This window comes from Phaethon aethereus, assembly GCF_964289735.1.
Source record: "Phaethon aethereus genome assembly, chromosome: 19".
Taxonomy (NCBI): Eukaryota; Metazoa; Chordata; class Aves; order Phaethontiformes; family Phaethontidae; genus Phaethon; species Phaethon aethereus.
The window spans coordinates 124,826-149,910 of NC_138595.1; the positions used below are offsets into that span (position 1 = coordinate 124,826).

General features: G+C 41.0%; 1 protein-coding gene across 1 annotated transcript in view; it reads right to left on the reverse strand.

Moving 5' to 3' along the window:
* The window catches only part of PITPNM3 (PITPNM family member 3), a gene marked incomplete at both ends in the record, with an annotated part of 148,888 nt that overhangs the window by 10,887 nt on the left and 112,916 nt on the right, over positions 1–25,085 (reverse strand). Inside the window, 5 exons of the mRNA XM_082008708.1 lie at positions 1,598–1,746; positions 2,458–2,652; positions 9,627–9,797; positions 19,447–19,616; positions 22,404–22,585. Of these exons, the coding sequence (XP_081864834.1) occupies positions 1,598–1,746; positions 2,458–2,652; positions 9,627–9,797; positions 19,447–19,616; positions 22,404–22,585 (867 nt within the window). The remainder of the gene's footprint in view (positions 1–1,597; positions 1,747–2,457; positions 2,653–9,626; positions 9,798–19,446; positions 19,617–22,403; positions 22,586–25,085) is intronic.

The window sequence follows — 25,085 nt, forward strand, 5'->3', positions numbered from 1 at the left end:
TGATGGATTGAAGGCAATGAACATCCTGAGAAAGAATAAGAGATAACAAAAGCTAGAAGAGAGCTGCAAAGGAGAGGAGAAACATCTATGTACAATTATCTAGGGCCCGTGAACAGAAAAAACAGGTATTTGCATCCTGTCACTTCCAGTAGAAACCTCTCCTCGACTTTCGGATGAGCATCAAATAAGATTCCTATTCTGGAGACTGTTTTCATTCATGAAAAAACTCTTCAGCAACTTTTGCTTTGACTTGATTACAGTGATGCTAGTTATAAACAAAGTTTTATAAATTAGCTTTTAAAATTCTGCATTGCTGAATGATACATTTTGACTGTAATCAGATACACTAAAGGATGCTCTGGAAGGACAGCAAGAGGGTGAAGGACTCTTAGAATTTCATCAATTAAAAAGAGCAGTCACAAATTCTGCAAGTGGTCTGGTTACCAGCCAGATCATCTGCTGCACAGTCCACTCACAGATGGCCATATAAAGATGGGGGTTCGGTACAACTGCACAGTATGACTCACAGCAGTTCCAGACTGGAGGGAACTCAGCCACTGAGCTTCCATTCCCAGAGCTACCAGGTGAGCCTCCAGGGACCTAACATCATTGACACCAGCACTGAGAGCAGGAGGTGGAGGTGGTTAACACTCAGAGACCAGCTAAAAGGAGTTGTGAGACAGGCAGGCATACTGACGTCTGCCAAACTGATTTAATGAAAAAAGTCACTGTGCAGTTTTCTGCATTATTCTCTATTGTGTTTGCCTGGCAGCAGCTGTTTCATCACTCACAGGATGTCAAAAACACACAGGTTCTTGGGTTAATCCAAATTAAACTGCTTGTGACTTGCTTTTGGGTGAGGGTCACTTCGGGTTCTTGGAAGGACACTTATCCTGCAGGTTTCACTTGAACACCACTTGATTTTTTTTTTTTTTTTTTTTTTTTTTTTAGAACCCCAGGTGAGATTTCTCAGCCTCACTACTTTCTCTAAAGGCCGGAGCACTGCATTATCCCCAAGTCACCGTGAGCTGCCGTCTAATTACTGACACAGAAGGAACATGAGACCCATCATATGACTCAGAAATAAACTCTGAGGAGACAATGCACACAATGCCTCGAAACATTCTAGTATAGTTACAGGAGAGACTTGATTTTCTTATGGCATCAGTACTTTCAAACTGCTGGTTTATTATCAAATGTATGCTAATAATTTGATATTTAGTAGGGAAATACATAATTAAGTAAGGCTGGAGATAGCCTATTCCTTCAAAAACCAGAAGGAAAATGAATACATAATACAGGTTATACTGATCTGGGGCAAGGGAGGGGTGAGTAAGGTATGCACAACAGTGCATTGTTCCCAGCCACACAGTCAGCAGTAAGAATATCAGCCAGCAGTGCTAATGGTCGGCTCACTGTCCCCTTCAGCTCTCCAATAAATCCACATTTGTCATGCCTACATCCAGTTGTATGTGATGCAACTACAGTTAGACATCTAACTGAACTAAAGATTAAAAGACTGATCACCCCTGGAAGACACAATTAAAAATCACAAGGTTATTCGTTGCAGAGAGAAAAAAATAGAGAGATCAATGACCTGTCTTAAAATGAAGGCCACAACATCTGTTGATTCCCAGTAGCTGGCATGGAAGAGATGCGGCAGGGCCACCGTTGGAAAGGCTGTCAGCACATCTGGACAATACAAGGCATAATCTATTCGTTTTGTTCCCCACCACTTTGCAGTAACTGCAAAAAAACCCCAAAGAAAATAGCATCACATTTCTATAAGATAACTTCTCAATAAATCTCTTGCTGTCTTTACATTTAAGCTAGATAACTGAATGAAGTCCTGCTTTTTTAATCTTGATATTTAGAGTCTGTTAAAGTCAGTTAAAAGTACTGTTCTCACTGACTGCATCATCACTTAAATGTCTGCAATCTAAACAGTTCTATGGGATCCAAGTTTTGGGAAGCGGAAATCACCTCAGCATGATTCCCATTGCTTCCTGGTCCACAGAAAATGTATGGGAAAGACTAGTACTTTTATGATCATGTTATAGAGTAAGAATTGCAAATGCTTCCCAAGCAGTGAATAGAATATTGATACATGACTACAGTCCATAACAGAACAATATAACAAATCTTACCTATCTATATTTCTTCATGCCTCGAACATGCTTCTAAATACGTGTTAGTATGAAACCCTTAATGGCTATTTGTAAGTGGCACCTTAATATAAAACTGTGACTTCACTTCTATTATTTTACCTACTTAATTACAAACAGAAGAGGAAGCTAAATTGTGTTACTTAAAATTGCAGCAGCTTAGGCTGTTCTCATTCTCCCCAAATTTCCAAGCAGGTAATTCTCCTTTGCATAACAAACTTTTACACAGAAAGGGTGTGGAGAGAAGGGTTGTTGCTATATCAGACAGCATATGGCACCAGGCTTCACTCACTGTTGGTGAGGTATGCTGATGACAAACTTTCTGTTGACCCTGAGTTTTCACTGTGTGTGCTGACCAAGCTCAACTTTCTTGTTTTTCCTTGTGGTTGATCAGATCCATTTCGAGATCCGGGACTCTCCTGAGAAAAAGGTATGTTCAAAGAGCTGTTCTCAAGGAACAGTGCACTGTGGTTGTGGATAGCATCACCTGCAGGTTACAGAAATGAAAGTAATAATTAAAAAAATTTGGATGAACAACATGGCTTTGAAACTAGTATGTGTGTTTTTTGTTTTTTTTTTTTAATACAGAGCTAATGAGCGTTTGCCTGAATAATATCAGATTTAATGACCATGGATGAAACTCCTTCAGAGTGAGGAGGACAGCATGACCAAGTGGAGAAAGCTGCCATCAAAACGCAATAGCAGCTGGGTGCTTTTGGCCAAGACCTTCCAAACTGGGTAATGATGTCTGGAGACTATTTTACTTCACACTCAACCCTATCCATTTTAAAGTCATTCTCTGAGAAGAGCTACACAGCCCTGGGAATCTGTGATACACCTCTTGTCCTCTTCCTGACATGAGCAAAATGACTTTAGAAAGAGAACCTTCAGCTAGGCTATCTACTGGTTTGCATGTTCCCAAACGGAACAGAATTCTCATTTATTCATGCCACTCTGACAAAGCTATGGGCCATGGCTAACAGCTCTACTTAACGAAAAAAAACCACAGCCTTCCTCCTGAGGTGTTCTGAAACATGTAAGAACAGACATACATTTAAATAAAAGCATTACTGGTAATTTTGCTTGAAGCAGCCTGCATATCCCTCCTGTACCTAGGAAAGACAGAACCACAACAGAGAGAGTATATACAGCAAAGCGCATATCAAAAGCGGCTGACTCCTCAGCGTTGTTTTTTGAGAACAAACCTCCTGGAGAGATTAAAACAGTGAACAAAAGAAAAAGATGACCCAATTCAATGCACATAACACAAGCGAAAGCAGGTGGCCCTTGATGATGTATTGCTCTATTTCTGAGCGTATTTCAGTCCCATTCAGGCAAATAACTGTAAACATGCTGTGCTCATCTTTCATATGGTCTTGGATTGGGGACCATGTCATATGATTCTTTATTTAGTGGAGGCCTGGAATAAGTTTCTCTTCAACTTTTCAAGTCTTACCAACTCTCAATGTAACGAATACCTCAATGGTGCACACAGGAGAACACAAGTTGCTGCTTTTCAAGGGTGCCATTCCTTAAAAAAATACACTGGAAGCATAAGTGTCTATACATTATCAAAACTGGTAAAACATGTCACCATTAAATGAAAAGGAATAGCAGCATAGCTCCCTACAATTTCCTCCCTTTCAAAAAGCAGACATGGCTAGAAAGATTCTGATTTGTTTTGACAGAAGCCAGAATATCTCAACTGCGTGAGACAACACAAGGAGCTGCCCTGCATCTGAATCAGAGAAACAATTAAATTCTAACCCTTTGTGATGAGTATGTAGTTCGGACAGAATATGTGCAATTGTAGTTTCCATGAGAACATATGCTTTGAGATTTCATTAAAGAAACTGCAAAGTATTGTTCTTTCAGAGGACTCTTGTTGATGCTGTGCAGTAGGGAAAGCTATGTGTGGCTACAGGAAGGATTGATGAAGGTGAAAAGAATGGAAGGATAATTTTATTACTTCCCCTGTCTCAGGCAAACTATATAGGCTCCAGCACAGACAACTGAAAAGCAAACGTAATGCTGCCTTCTTATTACTTTCCTCACAAGACAAGGAAGTACTATACACACCTTGTAGAGAAAGAAGCAGCACAAAGAAGTAAAAGGTCTGATTCTATGTCATACTAAATACTGAACAGCAAGGCACTTGGTCCCTCTGACAACAAACCCCAAATCGTGTGGCCTGAACCAGAACCCTGATCCAAACATCAATCAACAGCAAATTACAGAGAAGAAGGTGCAATGAATGCCATAAATGAGAGCTATATTATCAATCCAAGCTGGGGGATGAAGGGATCGAGAGCAGCCCTGCTGAGAAGGACTTGGGGGTACTGGTGGATGAAAAGCTGGACAGGAGCCAGCAATGTGCGCTCGTAGCCCAGAAGGCCAACTGTATCCTGGGTTGCATCCAAAGCGGCCTGGCGAGCAGGGCAAGGGAGGGGATTCTGCCCCTCTGCTCCGCTGTGGGGAGACCCCACCTGGAGCACTGTGTCCAGCTCTGGAGTCCTCAGCACAGGAAAGACATGGACCTGTTGGAACAGGTCCAGAGGAGGGCCACAAAAATGATCAGAGGGATGGAACACCTCTCCTGTGAAGAAAGGCTGAGAGAGTTGGGGTTGCCCAGCCTGGAGAAGAGAAGGCTCTGGGGAGACCTTATTGCAGCCTGCCAGTGCTTAAAGAGGGCCCATAACGAAGATGGGGACGGACTTTTTTGCAGGGCCTGATGCGATAGGACAAGGGGTAGTGGTTTTAAACTACAAGAGGGTAGATTTAGGCTAGGTAGAAGGAAGAAATTTTTCACATTGAGAGTGGTGAAACCCTGGCCCTGGTTGCCCAGAGAGGTGGTAGACGTCCCATCCCTGGCAACATTCCAGGTCAGGTTGGATGGAGCTCTGAGCACCCTGGTCTAGTTGAAGATGTCCCTGCTGATTGCAGGGGGATTGGACTAGATGACCTTTAAAGGTCCCTTTCAACCCAAAGATTCTATGATTCTGTGAAGTGCTCATGATTGGCAGTGTTCTGATGCATATTTTCTGCTTCCTCTTCCAAAAAGGGGAAAACAAAAATGGTTGTGCTTTTAAAACAAATTTTCTGCTTCTGAATTGTTGCTCTGCTGAAACAGTCATAAACTGACCCTAATCTAATCCTCCGCCCCGCATTATAATTTTGCAAGAGTTTTGTTTTTTCATTCCCACTAAGATGGAGATGAAGGAAGAAGTAAAAATAGTAGCTTTGCACAGAGTGGAAAACATGTTGTCAGTCAACATACCTGCTAGCCTTTTCCATATCGTTGACTAGCTTAAGACCAGCTTGGTAAGGGTTCTGGTGCCTTGAAACCTATTGTTTATTTTGTAATACTGTCATTCTAAGACCAGTAACCCCTCTCCCTATGAAGAGAGCAAATCAATAGACTGGAAGGCATTTTTGGCAGTTTTTTCTCTCCTGTTCCCTGAATTATCTTTGTTTTCAACAGGTAGGGCAGCCTGCCTCCATCTCTGTAGGTCAGGTCTTTGCTGAATTGTAAAGGAGGACAGAGAGTACCCATCAGAGATTAATAAAATACATGTAATACTATTTTTTTTCTAAAAGTCCTTTGCTCAACTTTTGTCTAGGACAGCCTATTTGCATAATTCAACTATTTAAATAACTGAAGCGGATACTTCCCACCCAAAACAACTTTTCTCATGGCTCTGAGGGTTACTAAGGGTTCTTATCATTTATCCTATTAATCTAAATTTACTATCATGCTTGATAAGAAATAAAGGCAGATCATTTTTCAGAGTCTCATCTTGGATGATTACGATAGCTACAGCCAATACAAAGAGGCAAAGCAATTTCCTCAAGGCCACACAATAACTATCTCAAGACAAAATTAACAATACTTGATTTTATGCATATACAGTTAGAGAAGTACTGTGCTTTTAGACCTTAATTTCTATCTATCCATAATGAAGCAGACCAGTTGGATCAGCCATAGTCTGGACTGGCACTCCTGCACATTCCTTATAAATAAAACTTTGCATGAGAAAAATTTTGCAATTATATCAATTGTGCTGCAAAGCAAAATGTGAGGTAGAAGCTCAAACAGTAAACATGATTATGATTATCTACATTCTGCTATGTCAAATGTCTAAAAAGGAGGTTAGGGTGAAACCAGGTGTTTTGAATTAATACATAACAACCATATTTTTAGTCTCCAAATAGAAATAATGCATCATATCATAAGCAGCAAAGCAAAAAAAGGAATTAAATCCCACATGTTAGTAAGTGTCAAAAGACATGACTGGTGGTAGATCTGAGGCATGTCACAAAGCTAAGGCTCACTATAATAGCTACAAAAGCACTTTGATTATGAAATGTCAACTAGGCAGCAGCTGAAAAAGCTGCTGTTTAATGAAAGATCTTTGTACCATGCCCTTACAGTAAAAAAACCCCACCAATTAATAAATGGCATTTTTGTCTGAACCATTATCTACTGCTATGTATTCTGTCTGCAATCACCATAGATAAGAGTTATGAAATGTTTTCTCCACCTGTTCTGTATGGCTGGCAGTGCTTTCAATGCCATTTCTTTTACCTTCACTGGTCTGTATATCACAGCAACACAAGATAAATATCCCCTTAAGAGATGACTTCTGAAAGAGTGGGATGCCTTATGTGATTATTTCCATTCTATTTATCCAGTGCATAGGTCGAAAATATCTCAGATATTAAACTTAATATTTGCTAATTTTTCTTTCTCTTTGCATGTAAGGTGTTGACTCTCGTATACATTCAGAAAACTGAATTTAAATCATGCCTCCAAAAGTTTTATTTTATCAATAGCCTAATAATGTCATCGCATCCACATTAGGAATTGTATCAAGAGAAGACACAGTTGCAACTGATCAAGTAATTGACAGAAAGGAATAATTCTCTGGGCTAGTCAAGTCTCTGTGATTGTCAAAGTCAAGCCTGGTGAGAGCCAGCTTTCATCATCATTAAGCTCTGAACAGATCAATCCCTCACACAAACAATACCACGTTACTACAAACTGAATGACCCTGGGGGCAGACTTAGTGCTAAGTATTGATGCAGCGCTAAACTGGATGCAAAAGGCAATTGTCTAGATAAACGTGTGCCCTGCTTTTTAAGTCCTGCCATTTAAGTCTTAGATGTTTCCTGAAACTCAATGGAAAAAATAAATTTGATAAACTAAAAGCTTCAAGATAAACCCTATGCACAGAGCAGCTGGCTCCAAGAGCTTCATTGGAGTGGCAAGAACTGAAAGACAGCTATAGAAATCCACACCCTCTGTGTCAAGTTCTCATCTTGTTCTTCAGCCTGTGTTATTGCTGAACTGTTCCTATGAATCATATGGTGAAATTCTCTTCTAATAGTAAGATTTTTTCATGTGGCTTCCAGATCAGAATTTTTTTTCCACAGAGGCACCTATCTGGAATGTCAGGAAGCCAACAGAATCATTCTTATTTCAACCATCAGTTCTTATGAGAAAAGCAACAGGGAATGAGATTGTTTAATGACATGAAAGATTATCAGAAAAGGCTGTTTTGGACAGTGCATAATAATTAGAGTTTGGTGTAACTAAGTCTCATCATAATTGACTAGTAAACTACCATTCCATTCCAGCTGACACCACGAAGGCTCTCATTTCAAGAAATACTTTCACAAACCCAGCTATCAAGAGAAAGGAGAAAAAATTGTACAGTCACTAGAATCAATCCTTTGTGAATGAAGAGCCTCAAATTCCAAAAGGATCTCAAAGCACTTGCATTTAAATGTGAGGATTTCACATTCATTGAAGTATAACACAGCTCAGGTGTAAAGCACAATGATTCAACTCTGCACAGAGGTTTAAATACAAAACTGTACCATGGAATATTTGCTGATCATCAGCACTCAAGAATTTTTATTTTATAATACATCCAACAGACAGGGTTTCCAGATTTACATGTTCTGCAGGGGAACCTTACGACCCAGCACCTTAGATGAACTGAAAAAGACCACGAGTTGTTCCCAAATCACTTATAAAGCCTCTGCTTCAAGAATCACTGCATCTGAAGGGTTTACTTCAAGCAACAAATATGGCAAAATGTACAAAGCTGGCAAAATGTACCTATGTAAGGTTTTCAATTTGAAAAGCAGCCTAAGGGAACTATTCTTCCTATGATAGTTACTTAAAGGAGGGTTCAACCTTTCAAGACAGCTTTGGATATGTCTCAGTGACAGAACTTGTGCCTAACCAGCAGGATTGCCAAATGCACAGTCAGGCTTTATAGTAACTCCAAGTCAGAATGCAAGGCAGGGTGTATATTTCCATTGAAATAAAACTCAGGCATGGGGGTGAGGAGAAAAAGCATACATTCCCTAGTTTGGACTGTCCCTCACCTTAGCTATTCCCTAAGTCAATCCCTGAGGAACAACCAGATCTTCACATTTCTCTAAAGCCAACACCTATAAAGCAACCTTGTGCAACTCAAGATCAACTGTTCCTTTTCAAACATTCATTTAATCAGATTCAAACTGGTTTGCATCCAATGTACACCATATTTGAGCAGATAAAACAAAGGAGTTGTGTGTATCCTACTGCACAGAACAGGTTGTCAATCCTATGATTCTCCTAGCTCCAACAAATAGAAAACACTGCCATTTTACTATATTCATCTCCAACCATAAACTCTGAATCCTGAAAAGCCTTTTGAAATATCCTGCCGAGCTTGAATTCATGTCTGAATCTGTAGCAAAAAATCTAATGTTACATGCATGTACACATACACACTGGTCAGTTCCTTTTTTGCATAATATGACAAGTCAAGATACTTCACACCTATATGATTTCATCCAATTTTCAATAAAGTCAAAACAGCAGAACTGCTTCCACTAGCACCATGCTCATCCATGTCTTCCTCTTTCCTCCCCACAAATCACTTTATTTCTGTTAGTTTGTTTTTTGGGTTTTTTTCCCCCTGGACTCAAATATTTATTACCCAATATAACTATTTTTTTTCCTACCTAGGAAAAGAGCAATCAAAAGATAATTTGCCCAATGCACTGATCTGTCCTAGTAGATATCTACAATAAACCAACCACAAGTGACCAAGAGAAACAATACCTGAAGATCTAGGCAAAGGTCAACTAATTGTAACAATAAATTGTTTAAAATGATAGTCAAAGACATGACAGTTTGCAAGTGACACTTCAACTAAAGCAGCAGTATCGCCTTCTAACCCCTCTTTAACACAACTAGTATCACAAAGCTCATATGTAAGAACCATTTTTTCTTGGTAATCTTCTTTGGTTCCACACTTGCTAAATATATGTGTGCCATTCTGTCCCAGATGACTCGTTTTTAGCATGTTAGCACATTGGTATTTCAAATCCTCTTGAGCTGTGCAAGGACAGAATGCTTAAGAGAACAATAGGTAAGGAAAGCTATGAAAATAGGCACTGTACCTAACTGGTGAGATCTTCCATCCCCTAGTGGGTATCTCTGGTACCGTGGGACACTGAATGGAGGCAGGAGATGGAATCTTTTCTCCAGCAATGGTTCAAGTCTGCAGGCAGAGGGGTCAGCAGAGTGAAAGAAACTGTACACTTGGCTGCAGGCTGGGCGGACCTGGCATACTTGGATGAGAATGAGACAGAGAAAGAGAGTTCAGTATTGCCCCTTTACAGTTTTCAAGGAGTCTATACAGAAACATGGTTAATATGGCCTCCTGCAAACTCCAGACTAGCATACATCTAGCCACAAGAAATTCAACAAAATTGTTTGCTATTTCATATGTAAAGAACACTTCACTGTAACGGAGTTTACAGAGACATCGCAATATGAGATGCAAGTTTGTAGCATACCTGAAGACCAGCCAGGGAAACAGACAGAAATAAGAAAGGACAAAGAAGTTTAAAAATCTTGTAAATATATTACGAGCATTAGAGCTATGATGCTCAGCGCTTCAAATATTTACCAGCAAAATGGTTTGATGGGCCTGTTGCATCCAGAGGACTTAAATCTAGGTGACAGCAGGAACAGGTAAGTGACAGAAAGTGCTGCAGTTTCTGACATCACCTTATGGAAGCTAATGTATAGAAATGAAGTTGGTCGTACTATAACAGCAAAGCAATGTTTATGATTCTTGCTGAAGGTGTGCAGCTCCTGAAGTTTTTGGGCTGCAACTGTAAATGAACATCTGAAAATCACTTACTCAGCTAGTAAGTTATTCTTTTGACTAAACACACAGCACCAAAGCATAACTTAGATGGGTGATCTCACAAGACTGCTAAGGTCTGTAAAACGGTTGGTGTAGTCACTTCTCAGCACACCACACTTCAATCACACTGAATCTTGCCAGTGCGAGCAAATCAATTCATTATAGGCTGATTAAACCTAGTACGGTTTGTGTAGTTACGACCAGTTACGACAGTCAGTTTATTAACTACAAGAGTAAAGGAATGACTGAAGTATTTATAAAATATGTTTGGGAATATTATGTCTGCTCCCCACAAACTCCATGCAAGCAATACATGTTTTCAAACCTGCTGTGCTATACAGTAAACCCTAAATATTCTTTTAATAGAACTACTATTTCCGTGTGGTGATAACCAAAAAGCTGGTAACATGTATGATGTTTTTCCTTAGAAGACATGCTTGGTGCAGCATTGTTCCCATGCACAAGCCAGGCTCAAATGGAAACCATTAAGAAAGATGTTAGAGTTTTAATATAAGGTGTCACGGAATATTAGATCTAATGGATTTTATCTTAAGTGACATCTCTCACCAGAGCACCCACCATGGCATTTTTAAAAAAAAAAATTCAAAACCACACTACTTAGGTTCTTTCTCAGTTGGAAGACCAACAGTCAAGGTATTTGTACATAAGCAAAACTACAGTTGGCAAACTTGATGCTGTACATCTTCCTCTGCTGCAGTCACAGAGAGCCACTAAAAGCTACATCAGAAAACATTACATTATTACAGTTTTCTCAAGTGCTTTCCATGTTGCTGGAAGGACTCTAAAAATTCATGTTCTGGCACTTGCTGCCATTAGTGGTATATAGGGACAAATCTTGATATAGACTATGTCGATGTTACCAAGTTCTAAGCTTAAAAGTGATACTGAATTGTAATAGGAGCATTGCCATAAGCAGATCAGAGCAATACTTTGTTTTGTTCTGTTCTACATGAATGTTTGTTCTATAAAGACTACAGCAGAGGCACACAATGTTTCTTCTCTAACTAGTAAGACAATTAACATTTTATTGATCATAGTAAAAACCTTCTCAAGATACTTGGATGTGATTCATCATCATACTCAATGGGGAACACTTTATTGCATGTGCTCCATGCTAAACTGTCTAGGAGACTTATTTTCATGTCATGAAGATGTCAATACTCCGAGCATCTCAAGAAATGCTCTGGAACAAATCTTGCAATAAGAATATACCTATATATCATCCAGTTCTGCCAAACCATCAACTTTTTTTTCTTTGGACATGCAGCATGCATTGTATTTTGCACTCACTGATTCACGCTGAGGATGGTGCGGGATTTTTGTCACACAGACGAAACAATGTGGGTGTCTTTGGAAGCATTAAGTGAAGCTTTGTAGGTTGATCTTCCCCCCTCCAGCTCTCTTTGTAAAACATTTTAAGATTGTTATCAGTGGCCATTACCAGGTTTCCAGCTGCAGCATAACCAAAACCTACTTTTGATGTCTGTTGTATGTTGATTTTTCTAGAAAGGATGGCTCTGTGCATCAATCAGAATGAAAAGAAAGTGGGAGATAACAAGTGTCTTGAGGACACTATAGAATCTTTTACCTTTCCCACTGTTAAATAAAGAGCAGCTTCATGTCACCTTTGTCCCCTTCCCACCATTAAGCCAGCTGTATGCAAAAACTATGGCTTGTCAGATTCTTCTGTAAAGTACCTTTCCACAGTTCGTCCGGAACCACTATCAAGTAAGTACCCTTTTTTCTTAACATATCCTCCAAGTAAGGTACAAAATGTGCCCATCAGTTTACTGTGCTATGAAAACTGAGTAAATTCTCCCATGTATTTCAGTTACTTGCATCACAAAAGATCCAAGACTACTTTTGATGGCCTTCTTCAAGCTGTATTTTGTTCTTAGTATTTGACAGAAAAAATGGAAACACCTCACCTGTGTGAGAGCATTTAAGCACAGCAGAAATTAATTCTTTGCAAGGAAAGTATAATTCTCTTGCAGAGCACAAGTAGTGTAAAATACATTCTGTGAGGCAAAGTGTTGCACTGCATTATAATTAAAGGCATATTTTGGCAAGTCTATAACTTTGATGTATGTATTTAGGGATCTAGTGCTTATAAAGTAGAGCAGTAAACTGGGTATTATCCTACTAAACTAGAGCTTCCTTCCCTAGTGGGTAGTATATTGATTGATTGATTCTTTCTTTCTTGTCATGCTTAATATTAACTGTCAGAGCCAAACATAAAGAAAGTGCTTAATGTAATTAAATCAGTTGCCTCATTGCACCTGCAAATAATTCTTGTACAGGAACTTTTCCTGTATATATCTGCCTTCTGTATATGCACAGAAGGCAGAGATAAAGAAAGCCAGGAACACAAAGAGCAGGGTTATGAAAGTTGTCAGCTTGAGGGCAAATTATGATATTTAGTGGCAACAAGACAGCATGTCCTCTGAGTTACCAGCTGTTTTCACACACCTCTTCCAACTTGGCAAAGGAATATAGCACATCATGTTCTAAAGGAGACTACTTCCCGCTACTGTGGCAGTATTAGTTCCCAACCTGATCATTAAGAGCAAGTGCCATACACACTACCATTACAACCATCCTAAGGTAGAACAGTGCCACTTTGTGGAGGTAACTACTCATTACATATTCAGAATTCTAAAAAACACTGGTATTTTCACAGGGTAGCAAGCCTCTTCCAAGGATAAACAGGACACAGAGAGTGGAAGAATCTGGCAGACACACAAATGATCAGTACTTTAGAAAATAAGAACTCAGACTAGCCAGTGGAAGGACCACAGAAGTGAGTGCTAGAGGGTAACCACAAGAACTGTCAAGTAAGCACTAAGGGACCAACAGAATGAAGAGAATTAAAAGGCATTTGGCAGGGAAATGAAAAAATGGAATGAAGATTTGGTTTTAGCCACACTCTTATTAATGTAAAGATAAATAAATATTCAGAAAGTAAAACATGACAAAATGCATCTGTTCTACAGACAGAACAGGTAAACCTCAGGATATAAAATTTCTTCCCTTTTATTTTAAAAGCTGATTCTAACAAAGCAAATAAATAAAAACATCCTGAATTGTATTTCTCACATTTCCAGGTAGCTTTCTAGCTTTCATTTCAGTAAAAAGGACACCTGACTTCTCACCTAACTTCCAACTGTCTGCATGACAGATTTCAATTTGTCTATTTTCCTCTCAACTGCATCATCATTATCACTTTAAAATGGGATTCTCTTATCATATGTACTTCTAAAGACTAATGACGATTCAAGTAGACTCTGCTCACCTTGGAATGTGTTTGAAATTATTTAGTATCTTTACTGATAATCTGGATGAGGGGATCGAGTGCTCCCTCAGTAAGTTTGCAGATGACACCAAGTTGGGTAGGAGTGTTGATCTGCTGGAGGGTAGGAGGGCTCTGCAGAGGGATCTGGACAGGCTGGATCGATGGGCAGAGGTCAACTGTATGAGGTTTAATAAGGCCAAGTGCCGGGTCCTGCACTTGGGTCACAACAACCCCATGCAACGCTACAGGCTTGGGGAGGAGTGGCTGGAGAGCTGCCCGGCAGAAAGGGACCTGGGGGTGCTGGTCGACAGCCGGCTGAATATGAGCCAGCAGTGTGCCCAGGTGGCCAAGAAGGCTACCAGCGTCCTGGCCTGTATCAGAAATAGTGTGGCCAGCAGGAGTAGGGAAGTGATCATGCCCCTGTACTCAGCACTGGTGAGGCCGCAGCTCAAATACTGTGTTCAGTGTTGGGCCTCTCACTACAAGAAGGATGTTGAGGTGCTGGAGCGTGTCCAGAGAAGGGCAATGAAGCTGGTGAGGGGGCTAGAGCAGAAGTCTTATGAGGAGCAGCTGAGAGAACTGGGGTTGTTCAGCCTGGAGAAGAGGAGGCTGAGGGGAGCCCTCATCACTCTCTGCAGCCACCTGAAAGGGGGTTGTGGTGAGGTGAGGGTTGGTCTCTTCTCCCAAGTAACTAGCAACAGAACGAGAGGAAATGGCCTCAAGTTGCACCGCGGGAGGTTTAGACTAGATATTAGGAAAAAATCCTTTACTGAGAGAGTGGTCAAGCATCGGAACAGGCTGCCCAGGGAGGGGGTGGAGTCACCATCACTGGAAGTGTTCAAAAAACGTGTGGACATGGCACTTCAGGACATGGTTTAGTGGGCATGGTGGTATTTGGTTGATGGTTGGACTTGATGATCTTAAAGGTCTTTTCTAACCTTAATGATTTTGTGAAATGCCAGTCAGTTGAGCTGCTCTCACAGCATCCTCCATGCAGGATACCAGAGGGAGGATGGAAGTGAGAAGTAATTTGAAGAAAATAGTTTAAAATACTAGTAATTAATGTGAAATTTTGCTGTCAAAGTGTCTGGAAGGTGCCAGAGCTGAGACTGGGGAAAGAAGGACTATTGGCTAGGGAGAGTTTAGAAATGTACAGAACCAGCAGTCCTGTGAAGTATTTAAGCATTGAAATTTGCCATCCATCTCTACCTAAACCCAATTCTTTATAGTTATCTCATTCACCCTCTAGAAATTTAAATATGAGAAGGGTACTTTGACCTGTTGTCGTGGTTTAGCCCCAGCCAGCAACTACGCACCACGCAGCCGCTCGCTCACTCCCCAACGGTGGCACAGGGGAGAGAATTGGAAGAGTACAAGTGAGGAAACTCATGGTTTGAGATAAAGACAGTTTAATAAGTAAAGCAAAAGCCGTGCACGCAAGCAAAGCAAAACAAGGAATTTGTTCACCACTCCCCATGGGCAGGCAGGTGTTCAGCCATCTCCAGGGAAGCAGGGCTCTGTCACGCGTAATGGTTTCTTGGGAAGACAGACGCCATAACTCCGAACGTCCCTCCACCCCCTCCTTCTTCTTTATTCCAGCTTTATATACCGAGCATGATGTTATATGGTATGGAATATCTCTTTGGCCAGCCTGGGTCAGCTGTCCCAGCTGTGTCCCGTCCCAGCTTCCCATGCACCCCCAGCCTGCTCGCTGCAGGCCAGCATGAGAAGCTGGACTGTCCTTGACTGCTCAGCAACAACTCAAAACATCAGCACCTTATCAACATTTTCTCATCCCAAATCCAAAACACAGTCTCACACTAGCTTCTGTGAAGAAAACCAGCTCTATCCTGGCTGAAACCAGGACACCTGTGCACAGAGCTACCACCAAAATATTATAGAAGGACTGAGAAGTAAAAATGTAATTGTATGGTACATTAATTTCTTCCAAACTGGTAACAGAAACACTTGCTGTGCAGAGGAGCTTGCTTTAGATTCCTGTAGCAAATAGAAAACTTCAAAATAGACATACATTATATCTTGCCCCAATCTTATCAGTTTCACTGTCCATAAGCCATCTCAGACATCTTGCTAAAGGAAGCAATCAGATCCTAAAGACACTGTGTTTTCTCTTTACTGATATATTCTCATCAACGAACGGCAAGCACATACAATAATCAATCATGGTAACTTTCAGAAATTTCCTTCTTACCCACCAGACAAAAGCTGTCTCTTGTTTCTTCTCTTGCCTTGCAGCCTTCCCCAGTAACACAGATGAGTTTCAAGTTCAAAACAGCATTATGGCCTCATACAAAACACAGTCGAAATGCTGTAAGTCACTTTGTTTTTTAAATTACCACCTGAGACAAATCCCAGTAGCCTCATTTTCACCTCATTCATGCTTTGCCTGGATTTCAGACAGGGAAAGGTTATGATCAGCTTGCAGAGTTTCCTCTGTCCCCATGATCCTAGTTCACAATACAAGGTTTCAGAAAAAAGGTAACACTGCACCCATTTTTAAAAAAGGTAGTAAGGAGGACCCTGGGAACTACCAACCTGTCAGCCTCTCCTCTGTGCCTGGGAAGATCATGGAACAGATCCTCCTAGAAGCTGTGCTAAGGCACTTGGAGGGCAGGGAGGTGATTTGAGACAGCCAGCACGGCTTCACCACGGGCAAGTCCTGCCTGACCAACCTAGTGGCCTTCTAGGATGGAGCGACCACATCGGTGGACAAGGGAAGAGCTACCGACGTCATCTATCTGGACTTCTGCAAGGCCTTTGACACAGTTCCCCACAACAACCCTCTCTAAACTGGAGAAATATGGATTGGATGGGTGGACTGTTTGGTGGATGAGGAATGGGTTGGATGGTCATATCCAGAGGGTAGTGGTCAACAGCTCAATGTCCAGAAGGTGATTGGTGACAAGTGGTGTCCCTCAAGGGTCTGTGTTGGGACCAGTACTCTTTAGTATTTTCATCAATGACACAGACAGTGGAATCAAGCGCACCCTCAGCCAGTTTGCAGATGACACCAAGCTGAGTGGTGTGGTTGACACGCCTGAGGGACGAGATACGATCCAGAGGGACCTGGACAAGCTCAAAGAATGGACCTGTGTGAACCTCATGAGGTTCAACAAGGCCAAGTGCAGGGTCCTGCACCTGGGTTGAGGCAACTCCCCCTGGGTTGAGGCAACTCCTGGTATCAATCCAGGCTGGGGAATGAAGGGATCGAGAGCAGCCCTGCTGAGAAGGACTTGGTACTGGTGGATGAAAAGCTGGACAGGAGCCAGCAATGTGCGCTCGTAGCCCAGAAGGCCAACTGTATCCTGGGCTGCATCCAAAGCGGCCTGGCCAGCAGGGCAACGAGGGAGGGGATTCTACCCCGCTGCTCCACTCTGGCAAGACCCCACCTGGAGCACTGTGTCCAGCTCTGGAGTCCTCAGCACAGGAAAGACATGGACCTGTTGGAACAGGTCCAGAGGAGGGCCACAAAAATGATCAGAGGGATGGAACACCTCTCCTGTGAAGAAAGGCTGAGAGAGTTGGGGTTGCCCAGCCTGGAGAAGAGAAGGCTCTGGGGAGACCTTATTGCAGCCTGCCAGTGCTTAAAGAGGGCCCATAACGAAGATGGGGACGGACTTTTTTGCAGGGCCTGATGCGATAGGACAAGGGGTAGTGGTTTTAAACTACAAGAGGGTAGATTTAGGCTAGGTAGAAGGAAGAAATTTTTCACATTGAGAGTGGTGAAACCCTGGCCCTGGTTGCCCAGAGAGGTGGTAGACATCCCATCCCTGGCAACATTCCAGGTCAGGTTGGATGGAGCTCTGAGCACCCTGGTCTAGTTGAAGATGTCCCTGCTGATTGCAGGGGGATTGGACTAGATGACCTTTAAAGGTCCCTTCGCACACAAAGATTCTATGGTTCTAGGAAAGCAGCTCTCACCTCCGTGAATCCTACATTACTTCTAAAGGGCATGTTTATATGGTGAACAATGACTTTTAAATGCAATTGTCACAGTTTTGAGCACAGAAATGCTTTCATATGCAGCACAGCATTCAAGGGAAGACTTCTGGATTGCACAGAGAATTACACACAAAAACTATATCACTTTAGAGCAATCCCTCTTGCAAAAGGCCACAATTATTCAATAAAATTAAAATTTTCACACATTTTCAGGACACCTGTCATTTGCTTGAAGTGAAATGTGAATTTCATCTGTGCTCATCAGGACCAACTGAGGGGAGGGCTTACCGCACACAGTCAACTGTGACAGCCACCACTGGCTATATGAAAAGATACGTCAATGTCTGCCACTGCGGTACTCTCGTACCAAACACTGCCAGTATTTTCTACTTACTGTGCAGTAACAGGCATCTGCTAAACAGCATTTGTCCTCAAAGACTCTAAAAAGAATCTAATCTAATGAAACAGATGTGTGCTCCAGTTCATATGCGATTCCAGAGTAAATGTGTCAATTCTGATTTATTAAATCAGAACCACAACATCTTGCAAAAATACAAATTCTAGCTCAACGAATTTGAATCCATGCGTGTAAATTAATACTGATAGATTTTTCCACATGAAGTCCTACAAAAAACCCTCTCAGTTCCCTGCCCCAAACCCCCCAGCAAAACTACCACCATCTTCAGAGGGAAGTGTTGCTAATCTTGTAAAGAAATCCCTAAGACAGAAAACCAAATTCCAGCACAGTTTTCAAAGCTAGCCATCACCTATGTAATTTTTGTTAATTTCCCTGACAACTCTTTCACAGAAGCAAAAAGCCTTAGTTTGTGGAAGAACATATAGGAATTCCCATTCGCTGAACCTTGTTTTTGCTTTTTAACAAAACTGAGCACTGTAAATATGAGGAATGAAATGCAAAATGGGAGTTTAATTATGCTCTCTTGCAAGTCTACAGAACTTGCTAAAAAAACCTTACAAGATTTCTAAAGGCTCTGAAAGACATGGGTTTGGTCATTTTTTTAAATTATGGCAGGTAAAATAATTTTCAGTTTATATTACATTCCACTTTATTCCTGAAATCAAATGTGACTTTGAAAGCTCAGTCAAATGACATTGCTCAAAAGTCTCTAAGTTAAGAAGAAAATAATTGGGAGTCCTGAATTGCTGTCTCTTCTCACTATTGCAACTGATTTTTCTCCGTCACCTGATAAATGAGCGTATCATTTCCTATGAAGACACTGTGCTATCCAAATCTCATACAATGCAAAGCGGCAAAACACACAGTGAGTTTTTAAAAGTAATGTAAGCTCTTACTTTAACTGAAAAAAAATCCAGATGTATTTAGAAATAAAACAAAAAAATCCTGTATGTGTTTGATCACTAGGCTCTGTTAAATGGCTCACAACCAACACACATGGGGGGGCCAAACTTACCCATGAAGCCAGATGGGAACAATATGCAATGCTGAACCAAGCACAGATGTTATTTTTGGTATCTTTTTCAAGGACCTATCCTTGGTGAGGTGTAAGCTTCATGTTGTGTGACATGGAATATATGATTAACAGCAGAGCAAAAGACACACTACTGTAAATGGGTGAGCAGTGACACCCCCAGAACAACCCTCACACCTCAGTACCTACTTACACGAACGTTCCCATCTTTCAGAGGAAGAAACCTACCTCACTCCCCAGTCTTTAACTAGGCTCCTTTATTTACCTCCTTTTCTACAAGTCCCTTTGTTTACAAAGGTCATTAAGCAGCCTGTATTCTAATCCCAGAAAGAGCTTACCGTCCAGGCCAGGCAGAACAGTACTCCTCATGGCCAGCACCAAACCAAGCGGCGATCCAAAGAGGAAGAAATCAGACACCTCAAATTCAAATCGGCCCAGGTTTACTTCTGAGAGACTGGAATTCACAGGAGGAAAGTCTGCACCATCTTTCAACACACTTGAGTGGATGCTGAGCAAAGAAAATGCACTGATTCAACAATAATGAAGAGGGCATCCAGAAAAAAAAAAAGCCATTCCCAAAACAGGCTACTTAGAAAGCTCTAGCATCTGTATCTAGATCCAAGCAATATGCCTTACACTGTAGACAGATATTGCAGTATAGCAGCCACTTACTATGACTTCCAGTGCAGCTATTCAGTAAATTTACTACCTTCAACATGCAAGAGTTTTCTACAGTTATTTTACAGAATACTTATTGGTAAGTTATGCAAGGACTCTGAAGGCTGAAGTTTACCTCCCTTCTCTTTTAGCAGTACAGATATATGTAAGTTTATTCTGAAACTTCTGCTACAAATTCAAACCTGCTCAAGTTGTATAAGGAGAATAGTATTAAAAGGTTACAGTCATAAAGTACGTTACATGGGTACACAAAAAGCATCGTTCTAATCTGTTCCCTAAGCTATGAACTAGAATTTCACTACTTTTCAACTATTTATTACAGGTTAAAATTAGTAATGCTTATAGACAGCTTTTAATCTTTTAAGTTATTTAAACACTTGTGATTTACTTTGTATGCCATACATGCATGACATAAATACAGATCACCAACAGAGAAAAGACTCGCTCCTCATTTAGTTCTGCTGGAGATGAAATAACTACATTCAGAAGCAGAAAAGTAGCATATACATCCACTGCCCAGTCATGAGACAGAGCAGAACACGCCTCCAGAGTGTGCAGAGCCTGACTGAGAGATGCTGACCACGCTGACTTCAACGAGAGCTGTTAACTGAAGCCCTCATGAGTTGTCTGCAGACTACACTCTGCTTTAGTGGCCAAGGATAGATCAGAATCCAGATATCCCAAAGACTGGTCCCAAATCAGGCCATAACACCAGGCCTCTATTTCAACCTGAGAACCTAGTGACATTCTTAATTTATAACCTGATGTTATTAACTGAAACTCTGGGGACCAAGCTTACGGCCCACTTTAAGGTAGAAATTAAGAAAGCCAAGAAAAAAATCCATCACCAGCACAGCAGTTAGAAGTTATCTCTCTATGCCAAAAGCACTTGGACAATAAAGCACAAGCTGACACACTAAAACACAATCACAGCGTGTAGGACAAGGACACGCTTGTGTGAAAGAGCAACCTTTATAACCTCATTATTCAGACTGACACACACCACTAAATTGCAGTAAATGAGCTCATGGGGAAAAAAGTCTTAACAATCTTCGGCAAGTCTCACAGACAGGAAACCAAAGGCTTGGAATATCTCTCTATGTACAGGGTGGGTCAGAAGATGACATGTTCCCCCCGGCCTCCATTTACCTTACCGTGGAATTTTTTCTGCCGTCTTTAGCCTGTGTTTGTCCAACTACTCCTCAATAACACAGCAACAGCCTAAAGTTTAAGGATTCCAAAAAGTGAATGAAAGACAGCACTCTTCTGTCTGCTTGCTTAAGTACAGCTGCATGTAGAGCTTTCAGTTCAAAATCATAGATACACAGGAAATGGAAAAAAGGCTTAGAAGAAAACTGTTCTCTTTGTCTTTTAATTATCCTATTATCCCCCACGTCTGAAGTGCTTTATACAAGCTAACGCTGTGCTTTAAACATAACACAGTACTCCAATACAAGAACCTAAAAGTGACTGACAAAAAAAATCTTTATGTTTTCAGTCGTAGACAAGCAAAAAACAACCATTCTGCCTCAGAGGGAAGACACTTCATAACATATCGATACCCAGAGAACCCAATGGTTTGAAAAATAAAAGCAGAATAGTCAACAAAAGCAAAGCAAAGTACATTCACTTAAAGCAAGAAAATAAAACTACCTTAAACTGCTACTAACAAAACTGCCAGACTTGAAGTAAAGCACAGTATTAAGTCTGCACTATACCCAACTGTAGCAGAACTGAAACTTCAACACACAGTAAGACTTCTCCCTCTGCATCACTCCCAATGAAATAAAGGAAATAAGATGGTGGATGGAGTTAAAAAAGCACAGAGAATTCAGATAAGTAAAAAAACAAATAGCATAGAACAGGCAGAAACAATGAGACGAAGGGAATGCTTATATTCCCATCAAATCCATGTTTTAAAGGCTTATTACATTCCAGGAAAGCTACTTAAGCTAATTCTCCTCCCCCAACCTCCTCCTCATTTAAGCCAAATGTTTATGTGTAAGGTGTTTTGGGGTTTTTTTGTTTTAAAGCTGACCTGAAGAGCTCATAGACCAATGGGACCACCTAAAGCAGTTATCTCACTCTTTACAGAATAATGGAAAAACTGTAAGTGAAGTCAGAGGGATCTTTAGAAAGAAAAACGTAACAGAAATTTTGAATTACAAAGCATTCATCCATCTTGATTTGTGTGGGCTGCACTGAAGAAATGGAACTACTTGCATTCATTATCCCTCTATGCCAAACGCACTCGGACAAAAATAGCACAAAAGCACACACTGAAACACAACCACAGTGTGTAGGACAAGGACACTCTTGTGCGAAAGAGCAATCTTTGCAAATTCATTATTCAGGTGTTGTAACCTCAGATCTTTGTAACCTCATTATTCAAAACACTCACAACTGAATAAAGATTAAATAAAAAACTCTCCATGTGTGAGTAAATTCATACTAGACCCACTATATCTATGGTTTTCTCTGAGGGGTACACAGGGACTTTAAACAAACCTCCAGAAACACACCACAAACAATAAAAATGATTTTGTTGCTCTGGTGCTGACAGGCTCCATTCAATGGCAAGCATATTTCTTTTACTCAGTTGTCAAACACTAGTTACCTAGACAGGAAAGCATGATGTTGGGTTATAGTACCACAGTCATAGGTGGGTAAGTCACTTTGTTTCCTAGGCAATGGCTGCCTTGGCTTCTCATCCTCCATGATTCCAGAGATGTCAATACTGCTTTTGCTCAGCCGTTTGCTGCCACCCAGACTTGAGTCATCTGCTAAGAGGGGATTATCCTTCAGAGAATGAACAGAGCAAAAGGAAGATTTAGACAGTGACCAAAATACGGAGCTTATATCAAATGGCTGCATTTATACATTTGACCTCACTTTATCCAAGAAAGGGTGGAAGGGGTTAGACTTTCTCTCTGCAGTAGAAGATAAGGGAAGACAGGAAGACTAAATTTCCCTGTAAGCTGTATAGCCTAAAAGCTGGAAAAAGAATCAGGATTGGGGGGTGGGGGTGGGGTCAGGGGGAGAATAACACAAAAGCTTTATCCCTCATGACTTCATTCTTAGAGAACTATAAATACTGTAAGGTAATCAGAAGGGGTCTTACCTGAGTGCACAAAATGCCCATTACAACATTAATGGTCTTGCTCATCATGTTCCATGGATGCAGGACCTGATTTTTTAAGAATGCGAACTTCTGCAGGATGCAAGAGGAGATGACTGGTACCATATCTTTAAGGTACCCCTTAAAATAGTAAATAGATTTATTGTTCATTTCCTCCAGCACTTCTGCAGCTTGCACCAGCACCCTCCCTGACTATCGCTATTACTCCCAGACTTCTATTCCTGCGTCCACTTCAGCAGCCAATGCAAATGCTGCTTTTCAAAACAAACACCATTGGACTGAATCCCCCCCACTCATGCGTGAGGTCTGGGTACATGAGGCATGCAAGATCTGGTTCTTTCTAACAACTGTGTAATCCAATTCTGTAAGTCTCCTTCTATTCAGACCAACAAAATAAGACAGTGTGAAAATGCTTGACATCTGTTTTTACAAAACTTCAAAGATTCAAACATCAGCAAGGCACACTGGGAGAACAGATACAGTTAAACCTCTTCTAATTGTGTAATTATTAGTTTCCATCCATATTCTACTAACTCTTAGAATGCAGTACTAGAATTCATGGGACGATATGATACAACTAGCATTAGTATCCTAATAACTTGCAGAAGATTAGTTTAGGACCAGCATATTCACAATTATTCCTGTGATGGTACAATGAAAAAACTTAACATGCATGTAGGAATGTCTCTGTGCGTTTCATAGTTACGTAGCAAAATTCACATCACACCAATTTTCATATTAAGGTTGTGTAAGATTTAGGACCTTGCTTGACATAATGCTAATGTATCTATAATGTTAAAACTAAGCCTCATTTCTTGTAGTTGTTACTGTTCATGAGTGCAGATAACTAGTTCACAGGGCCAGGTGGGAGGTGAGGGCTCCTGCTGTGTGTTGGCAGCTGACTGCCCCCACCATTTCGTGTGCTAAAGTGCTACACACCAATGAGGGATAAAAAAAGTAGTTTTAGAAGGACAAGGGAGTAGATCTCTGTGAGACGACCCTAGGGAAGGTCTCTGTGAAATTGGCTAGGCATTGTACAAGAAAGCAGGTGTTCTTTTCCTTGTTGCATGCAAGTCTCTCCCCACACTCATTTACAAATTCTCCAGCACTGCGCCCTGCACCTCTCTTCTTGGACATAGCATTAAGCCACTGCATTACACCACTGACGTTCATTGAGACACTCTTCACAATTTATAACAGCAAATACCACAAGTGAAAATAGTCTTTATCATGATCAGTACTTTTAAGCAACTTGCAAAGAGTGTAACATCCAACTAGACAAAACAGAGGATGTGAGAAAGAGTGGAAGGCTTACAGATGAGGACTGAGGCATGACAGGTCAAGATACCGGGCCAAAGTCATGCAGACAAGACTACGGAAAACATGCTAATTGAATCTACTTCTCTGAAGCTAGAGAAAGAACTAAGTTCGTAGGACAGGTATTTCCCACAACCTCATTCAGCAGTGGAGCACATTAGCAGCCCTGTGCACATGGGGTGAGATTTCATGTCAAGAAGAGATGTTGAAGAACCTAATCTGTTCTCCAGAATTATGCAGATGAGTTGCAGGAAAATGAAACCAAGCCAGAAGCAGTATATGATCTATGAGATGAACCCTCTCACACTGTTCCACCTGTAGCCTTCAACAGCCAACACAACCTCCTGGCTTCTGTGACAAGTGAATAATTGATCTTATTCCCGAGAACAGGGAACCCAGGAACTATATTTAGTGCCAGTTCTGGAGCTGGCTTTTATCCCATGAACAATCTGTTCATGTGATAGTCCCCTGAGGACTGAACTGGGACCAAATTCATTTACACATGTTACTGAACAGCAATTCAACAGGGAAAGCCTGACATCATTTCACAGAGACAGAAGGTTATTCGGTGAGAAGAATTATCACTAAGAAATTAACTCTAAACCATCTGGGCCTCCTCTGCATCTGAATGGTGAAAATTACATCAGATGCTAAGAGTACATCAAAATGTCTGCACACTGTGGCATCATGGTGAAGAGAAAGTGTTCAAATCTATAGTAGTCTGATAAATAAATAAATAAATGTCTTGTTAAAAAATCCTGTATTCAAAACTACTCAAAGAGCCTGGCTAGATTTTAATCTCACTGGTTTGAGCATTAGGTTCACCTTCATGACACAGTCTTT